Below are 9388 nucleotides of genomic sequence, written 5' to 3'. Positions count from 1 at the left end.
GGGGTAGTGCACAGGCATATCACTGCCTCCTAATCTTGTTACACCTCTAACAGGTGTCCTTTTCTTTAAACTGGAAATATGGTAGCCCTATTTCTTCTAATGGTAACACGTTGGCAAGGCTGTTGATAGGGCCTAGTTTAAAAATCACAATTTGGCATTTTTTGTGAATATCAAAAGTTGAGCAATTTTCATGAAAAATGCAAGTTGCAATGAAATGCTACAATATGGTCACCTGCCAGGGAGTTCCCCAGCAGGCAGTCATATCATGGCATTTTGTCACAACAAGATGGCCACTGCAGGCTGGGGCAAGCATTTCTCAGCCAGCAGCAAAAGCCTAGCAGCCCAGGGGAAGGGGGGAAAAAGGGGTTGCAAAAGGGCCAGGGATTGAAAATAGCTTGGGGATGGGCTGTTTGCTCCTCCAGGCAGGAAAACTGAGGTGCCAGGGGTTATGGGCGGTTTGCAACCCCTTCCCCTCTCTCCTGGACTCCTCAGCAGCAATCAGAGGCCTTGCTCCCAAGGCCTCTGCTACTGCAATTAAGCCTGACCTTAAACCTGCCCCCTTAGCCAAATTAGAGGGTGTGGGGGAGGGCACCACCCTCTGGGCATGAAAATGGTGGCTCCTGCCACAATCAGGTCATGATATTAGCAAACTGGACCTACAATTTAAACCAGGCCCTAATCATGATTACTAGGCTAACCATTTAGAAAACAGGAATAAAAAATAAAATAAAATAAAAATAAATCAATCTATAGAACTTAAGGGAAAAGAAGTCAGTAGGACCATGGAACAGCAACAGTTCCTGCAGTGAAGTTAAACAACTGGTACTCACAAATGCTAGCAGTGTATTTCAGCTCTCTCCTGCTAATCATTTAACCCCACCTACTGAATGGATGGGTCTGAGGCCCCTTGTATTCCAAGAAGAACAAACCAAAGGAACATGGGAATAAAGCTACTGCATATATACAAGAGACAATGGCAGTTCAAAAACATTTCCCATTTTAGTCATAATTATTTAAAAATTTCCAAGCTCATTTTCAAGGGAAAAAATATTACTAAACCAAAAGTTTAGGTTACAAAGACAGATAGACAGACACATGAGTTACAAAGTTACAGACATGGTTACAAAGACAGATAGACAGACACATGAGAAGGAAGAGAGAAAAGAAAAACCAGTTGTGGGAACCAGATGCCCTTAAGCAAAAACACAAAGCTAGAGAAATACTTGTGAATGTGATAAACCAAAATCTGTAATGTGTACCCAGCTAGTATGTTAGCAAAGCAAAACTAATGTTGAAGCATAACCATTTTCAGATTCCTGTAACTTCAAAATGGGAAGTTGTTTCAGATACCCACAATCTTTCAACAGAGTACACTCTGAAGACTCAACAGTATGTTGCCACTCTTTCAGAAGGGGTGTTTGTTACAGCCATGACTATGATCAAACCACTGCCTCTAAGTAATTATCTTAAAGTGTTAATGCTTCAATGACTGAAAAAAAAGCAGAAGTGCTTCCAGTTCACATACAAAAGTTGTATACAAGTACAGTAGAATTCACTATACAGAGCAAATGTAAATCCTCATTAAAAATCCACAGTTATTTGACAATTGTCATAAGCACCTCCCTTTTCACAGAATACAAAGCCTTTTATTTTTTCTGATTAATTAGAACAGTGGTTCTCAACCTTTTTAGATTCAGGGTAACCCCTTTAACAGATTATGAATGTGGCAGCAGCCCAGTTGAAAACCAGTTCTGCTGCCTCAGCCTACCTCAGTGCCCCTCAAATCAGGGTCTGCCACTGCCACCGCCGGCTAAGTGCTCCACAAGCCTCCTGGCTAGCTAGACAGGGAAGGGCTGCAGCACAAATGCACCCTCTTCCTGCATTATGATTATATGATAAGCCTAAAGCGGGCAAGATAGCCTATTCTTGCAGCATCCCTTCCTGGTTTGATCCAGCATGGCACCTCCTGGAAGCAGAGGCATGTAGGGTAGGTAGAACTAACACACATGCCTGATACTGAGGGAGCAGAGGGGGCCAGCCCAGCACAAGCAGGTTCTTTTGCCTGTTTTAGGCTTATCAGATAAGCAGGAGGAACATGCATTCATGCCAGAGCCCTTCCTGGTGTGGCTGTGCATGAGACACATGGGGGATTCTACTTTGCCGCAATGGCAGTGACCATGCTGCAGCACCCCTCAAAGGGTCTTGTGGCACCCGTAATGATAACACCTGAATTAGACTACTGTCCAGCTTTGCATGGCAATATTCAGGAAGATCATGTGAGAAATGCTTCAGGGCCTTGTCCTGAATCACAAAAGGTCAATGGAACTTCAGTAGGCTAGACCAGGCCATCCTGGGCCATATGTGGGAAGAAATGAAGGGCAAGTTTTGCACACAATTGAAATCAACATTACAAAGTCTGTCAAGGGCATTATGCTACCCAGCCAGCAAGGCAGTAGCAGATCCAGTGTTTCAAGTTCATTCAAGTATATACAGCATCTTGACCCTCGGTGCATGTCAATTATAAACAAATATAACCTAGTTTATACAATACAGTATCTTTTTCAAGAAAAATACTAGTGACCAGTAATTAACTGTACATTAACAATGTAAAAAAATATGCATCTAAAAAGTTTGAAACAACAACTAAAAACAAGCCAATTTTGTTCCCCATTCCCATTGATATGGGTCAACCATCTCATTCTTTTAACAGAAACAAGAATTAGAAATGATTTACAATACTGATGATGGCTCAACAAGGCACCCCCCTGCCACACACACTTTACTTTTATAACTTTTTCCACTCTTAGCAAAGTTTTTTTCCAGTAGTTAAACTGCTTTTTAGTGCCTTTTTGCACAAGATCTATCCTATTGATGATATGCCAAGATACAGTTTGTTAATGACCATAAGGATGAATTACATCCGAAAGCTTCTAGTTCTTTGAAATGGTTGAAAAGGCTTCTTTAAAGCCCACATCAGCAGCTGTGATTTCTGTTTAGATTTTTCAGGAAACAGCACTGCTTCAGTTTCAGAAGTAGGGAATCGTTCTTTATACACTTCAGGGTAGGACTTCTGAAACTAGAAAAGAAATACAGTTCAAAGAACACAACCAAAAAGCGAAATTCAGTCACTGGAAAATATATTAGAAAAAAAGAAAGTATGTAATCTCTGTTACATAAGCCTAGGGCAAAGATGCCTTCTTGGGGCTCACAGTCTACAGCAGTATACCTAAAAATGTGATGTTCTTTTTCCATATTGGAAAAGAAAACCTCTTTTTACTAGAAAACCTCTTCTTTGAACAATTGAGAAATTAAAGTAAAATTTCAATCTCTAAGAGTGTCTAGACTCAAAACCTTCTCTTTCTCTAGAGAACTGAAGTCTACAGTTTGATGCAGCGTTTTATTACAAAAGTCTTACAACCTTAAAACTATACAGAAATACATTTCTACCTTTTAATCATATTACTTTATCAGCCTAATACTTGAACAAACAATATTTCACTTGAAGAACTAGAAATACAGCTGGGAGTTGAGTTCTTCAAGATAATCTGAATGCATATGGACATGACAAATATAACCTCCGAACATATCCTGTTTGGAATCATATTTTTTCAAACGTTAAAACATTACAAGATATTGGATCTACACTACACTTTCATGTTTATTTGTGTGTGCATGGCAGTGGGAGAAGGGGTGGGGTCATCTTTAATGATTTACCCCTGAATGAAACCAGCAGTAAAATTCTAGTGTATTAGCTTGACTTCATCTGGGATAGGAGGGTGAGACAAAAAAAAGTTATAGCAAATTCCTCTGAACCATGGCTTGCCACCACCCCACTCCTTTACAGTGCCTTGTTTCTCCACACCAAAGCCTAAGCAGAAGCTAATAATGGTAATCTTTTTATACACACACACACACAGAAAGGAAAGGAAAGGAAAACAGGCCAGGATTTTGGAAAATTTTCTTCACCTGTTTCAGTTTCTTCTTCTTGTCTTTGACAGATATTTCTTTATTCATTGCAATTTCTTCTAACAAAGCTGCCAATGGTTCCTGAGAGCCATTTGCTCGTTGGTACTCAAACTCATCTGTACTAATTTGATGACAAAATGATGGAGCAAGAAAAGTTGCATCAGTGTCAGCTCCTGCATATTTTATCTGAAGGAGAGAGAAAGAAAACTGCTATATTTTCCAGACGAAAGTTGGCAAAATTAGCCTTGTTTGAGGGAAACTGGAGTCAGCAACTCTCAGTTCTATTGCCATCTTTTTACTGCTGATTCGCTGGTCCCTCTGTGGTCTTCAACAAGAAACATGCTGATGCTTCAGTTTGGCCAGACCCTTCTTAACAGAAATACAGAATTGATAACTATTTTACTAGAAGATAAAGGGAGAGAAAGCGAGAAACACAGAGAGAGACAGAGAGCAATGGCACTTGTGGGGAAAACTGACAAAGTTGTTGGGAAACTGGAAAGGCTGGGAGAAAACAGTGGTAAGAGCCAGAGGAGTGAAGTTAGCACAAAGATCCTGTTGGCTGGCTAAAGGAAGCAGGGAATAGTTATGGAGCTCCTACTTTAACTGAGTATCACCCTAAAAGTGCCAAGTAAGACAAGGCTCTTCTCTTTAGAAAAGCTTTAGAGATGGCTTAGAGGGTAGTCTCTGCATGTGCACACTGCACAGATAAATTTGGTTGTCTCTGATAGTTGTTACCTTTGATGCCTTCTGTTTCTAGCACAATCTTACAAATATAAAGGAACTCAGAATATTGCATCTCCCTGCATTCAAATGATAATAAGGGCACTGAGATCCTTGGCTGAAAGGTGACGGTAGAGAACTATGTTATTATGCCAAGACCAAAAAAGTCAAAACCATACAAAAACACTGACCCTGTAATTCAGGGGTGGTCAACATTGCAGCATGGGTGTCACAAGTGGTACAGGCAGCTTCTGTGTGTGGCATACAGCAGATAGGGTAAAAGTCACAAAGCAGAGCAGCAACATGGTTAGAGAGCACAAAACTGAGCAACAGATCAGCTAAGGGAAAGGAGCTGGAGTGGCATCAGGGAGGGTGTAAGGTTAAAAAGGTTAGCTCCCACTGCCATAACTTTACATGGACTGTTTCAGAATCAGTTACAAGAACCTGACACATTTGTAACCATTTACCTGCAAACACACAAATGGATTTAATCAGGTCTTTTTTCTTCCCTCTCACTTTTGATGCATTGTTCAGGGAATCCTCTCTAATCCTTTTGGATAGGGCAGGGTATAAATCTAATACAAAATTTTCATGTACATACATATGTATGTATATACATAGCAACTATGTAAAATTGCTAGCCTAAAAGCATATCAAAATGATAAATAAATCAAATTATATTGTTATGACAGGAAAGTAGGGAAGGGTGGCACCTTAGAGGCTGACTCGTTCAAAGAGGCATTATTCATAGGCAGCTTACATGCAATGGGTTGCTGCCTATTAAAAGCTTTGCCTTAACTTCTGCCTGACTTCAGGCTAACATGACTAGCCATGTCCATACCACTGGTATGAGGAAAAAATGAAGAGATCTGTATGCCAAAAAGGTACCAATAAAACACTGCAGTCATTTATGAAAAACAATCCAAACTGATCTAACACATGCATATGTATCATATTACAATATAATACTACAGCCAGTTTACAGCTTTAACAAATAGTAGAAGGAATCATGTGTTCTTAAATACTACTACATTTCTACATGTGAACACTGAAGTGGAGAACTTTCAATCTATCCACAGCTATACCAGTCATTAAAAGGAGTCATATTTAAAGATTTTTAATATTAGCCACAAAACCAGACTGAGAAGTTGTTATGATATGAGGGTGATGTGAATTAAAGTCTCATCCTTGCTTCACTTCCAAATAGGTAATGATCAATTCAGCAAAGCAAAGCAGCATAGGATTCTGCAGCTGAGTTGTAGGAATAGTGTGACAGCTAGTGGCTTGTAACATAAAACCAGTAAGAATCAAACATTTTTCTTGCCTGCGTTTTAGATTCCTTACTGCGAGTCATTTCTGCCGTATTAGACTGCATTTGCAGTTGTAAGACAAATTGCTTACAAAGATTTTCCTAACTGAAGAGGCTCCTACAAGAAGCATGCCCACATGATACGTTGGGAGTAGATCAAGGGAAATAAAGACTTTACAAAAGAATCATTAAATCAGAGGTTATCGTCTCCTGTCCAAACTTGTTGGAGACAAGATCACAGAAGACATGGGAGGATAAAATGTTTCAGTGGAAACTCTCTTTCTTTATAAAAAATGTTTAAACACAGATATATATATATTGTGCAATGCACTGCCAGCTATACTTCCCGAGCTAGCTAATTCAGATACCAGAACCAATGTAGTCATGTTAGCATAGAGCTCTGTCTAAACTAAATACACCCTACTTGTTTAGAGCTAGCACATGACTACACTACATAGAATTACACAGTACAGACCTACTCCTTATCTCTACAGAGACTAAAAAAAAAAAAAAAATCATCAAAAGAAAATATCTGGATAAAACTACAAAACTGCTACTATAAAACTAATAGGTTACTGAACCTCTGACCAGATTTTTTAAATATCAGTTTACTGGAACAGATGATGGAAGAGAATCATTTTTTTGGAAAGACACAAGACACTATATCATTTTTAGCTCTTGATCTTCTGAAGTGGAACTAGCTCAGAAGGAGAGATGGGAAATAATGAAGTTTCCTTCCAAAGTGTAAAGACTTGCGAGTCAACTAATTTACATAATCACTTTAGCTGTGTATGGAGGATTTGTCTGCCAAACTGGAAAAAGTTCTTCCTGGCTCCATGCTGAACAAGGTGCATGATAGGACAGTATGTTAGACAGGACTGCATGAGTTCCAACGGTTCTTTTGTGGTTGGCTTATGAGGATTTCCATTCCTGATGAAGAAGCAGGTTATCAAATGTATAGGTATCTTCAGGTGCTTTCTCTGGAAGGCTCAAACACCTCACCCCTCTTCCTCAAAATAAGACTACCCTTAGCTATGATTATTTCTAACTAAGATCCTTATTTTCCTTAAACATGTTACTTTTTTTCTTACCCTTCCAGAATTGGCATACCCATGCAAGTCATAGAGATAAAACCGTCTTTTCATAACTGCGGATTTTGATGGGGTGTACCGGTGTTCCTGCGCGGACTTATGTCTGGAGGTTCTGGACTAGAGGGTCTTGCCCCTCCTGTCGTGATCACTAATCACCATCTTTGGGGTCAAGAAGGAGTTTTACCCTAGTCAGATTAGTATGGACGCTGGGTTTTTGCCTTCCTCTGTAGCAGGGGGGACATGGCCCTCTTCCTGGGATCTCCTGAGCATTTATTGACAACCTTTACAGCAGGAGGATGCTGGCTGCCACAGTCCCCCTGCTTTGTGGCAGGTTAGGGTGTTAGGACTTGTGTTAGCTGACTGTAGTTTTACTAAGAGGTTAGATAATGTATTTCTATAGGATAGTTTGGATAAGGATGATCCTGCCTCGAGTAGGGGTTTGGATTAAATGACCTTTGCAGGTCCCTTCCAGCCCTACTTCTCTATGATTCTCTGAGGCATCAAACTTGGCCACCCTTTCAGCCTGTCTATGTATGTGGTTTGGCTAGAGACCAATTCTTAGTTAAAAATGATAAAAGAACTCAGTTAGAAGCATTTAAGAACTTTACCAGGAGCCAAGTCTCAGTCCCTATGTTTCATTAGTTATGCCTGGCAAGGGCTTTAGTCTTTCCGTGCATGGTTACTGTGCCTTAAATACCCTTCTTAGTGTTAATAATAGGTTATAAACTTATTTTATCAACAACAGCAATTCAGTCACTCAGTATGCAGTGCCTGGAATATTAGACAGTTAGCAAAAGCTGACAGATCTGTCACATTTTTGAGAACTGACAGGGTAATTTTTATGTCAGAACAGGAAAAATACTCTTATTAGTCCCACCTGCACTCTCCGGAGATGTCCTACATGCTCCTCTATGGTAATTTGTAAGGAGGAAGGGATGTTCAAGATCTCATCATAATTGTCCATAAGGAACATTACTAGTTTAGCAGCAAGCAATTCATCCAAATCCACTTCATCCTTAGAGCAGAGAATGCAATGAGAAAAAGCTTGAACCATCTGAAAGAAAAAGAAACCAAGATTCATCATTATATGCAATTTTCCCCATGTACAAGAAATATAAATAAATGGTGTTATAATTGTTCTCTTTTAGAAAAGAGCAGTCTTCAGCAGAGCCACAAAATCAGCACAATCCTGATAAAAGCAAGTACCACGTACAATGAAAATGTTCAGGCTGACTAAAAATATATAATTTGCTCCAGTACAGTTATATATTCTCAATCTGAACTAAAAGTCATGCTACCTGAAAACAAACTTTGTTACTGCTAACAATTTAAAAGATAGTTTCACCCAGGATTTCCAGCAACATTTAAACAAGAGGACTATTTCATTACATCAGATCGCACAAGGCTGAGTTTCTTAATCAAATGCTCAATTTTTATTAAGAAAGAAAATACATTCAAAGTAAGTATAAAAGGATTTTAAGCAGCTGTTCAACTCATCTTCATGTCAATTTAGACAAAAAAACATATCTGAACTTGTTAGACACAGATGCAAGTTAGAACAGTAAAATCTGTTAATCTGTCACTGAGGGGATTGGTAACAGTGACTAATCATCCATAAGTAAGAGATTAAATCACTTGTTAGCCATTTTCAACTTTGAGAGATATATTTTGCTTGCCATTTTGTGGCACAGTAAAGAATTTTCTTCATTAAAAATAATATAAAAAAAAATCGATATTACAAAATATCAAGGTGAAAAAATAGAAACTACATCTCTTGCTGGCTGAATGAGAATTATATGATTATACAGATAAATGATTAATGTAAAATTTCTTACAACAAAAATTTAGAATCCTCATGTTATAAAATTACTCAATGATGACAGTAAAATAATCAGGCAAAAGGTTTTCTTTGCACTTTTACATGCAGCCATCATGAAAACAGAAGACAATTCTACAAAATGTAACGGTTGACGATGTACATCTTGTTGAGCCAAGAAAAGCTGAGGCATAGTCAATGTTTTGCAAGCATCAGCTAACTGGACAGGTATTATGGAGGGCTCATAATAGTAACCTTTAAGTCAACTAATTACCAGGAAAACAAATTACTGCATAAGGTTGTACACTTGAAAATGACTAATTATGCTTTAAGAGATGAAGTATTAGCCAAAGGACTAATCAAAAGGACTCTCGCAAGGATTCAGTGTGCCAGCTAGTAAGACCCATAGTGACAAGTTCTCAGTGCCAATTAATACGATTTCAATGCAATTGCAATAACCTTTTTTTTTTTTTTTTTTTTTCTTTT

The 9388-nt window shown here is 38.8% G+C and overlaps 1 protein-coding gene across 1 annotated transcript in view; it reads right to left on the bottom strand.

Moving 5' to 3' along the window:
* Positions 1-1461: 1461 nt before the first annotated feature.
* DEPDC1B (DEP domain containing 1B) overlaps positions 1462-9388 on the bottom strand; it is a gene marked incomplete at its 5' end in the record, with an annotated part of 71252 nt that continues 63325 nt past the window's right edge. Inside the window, 3 exons of the mRNA XM_019517822.1 lie at positions 1462-3076; positions 3967-4152; positions 7964-8140. Coding sequence (XP_019373367.1) covers positions 2915-3076; positions 3967-4152; positions 7964-8140 — 525 coding nt within the window. The remainder of the gene's footprint in view (positions 3077-3966; positions 4153-7963; positions 8141-9388) is intronic.

The sequence above is a fragment of the Gavialis gangeticus genome, unplaced genomic scaffold (genome assembly GCF_001723915.1).
Source record: "Gavialis gangeticus isolate Ggan-Ray unplaced genomic scaffold, GavGan_comp1, whole genome shotgun sequence".
Lineage (NCBI taxonomy): Eukaryota > Metazoa > Chordata > Crocodylia > Gavialidae > Gavialis > Gavialis gangeticus.
This window is presented reverse-complemented; position numbering and strand designations above follow the sequence as displayed.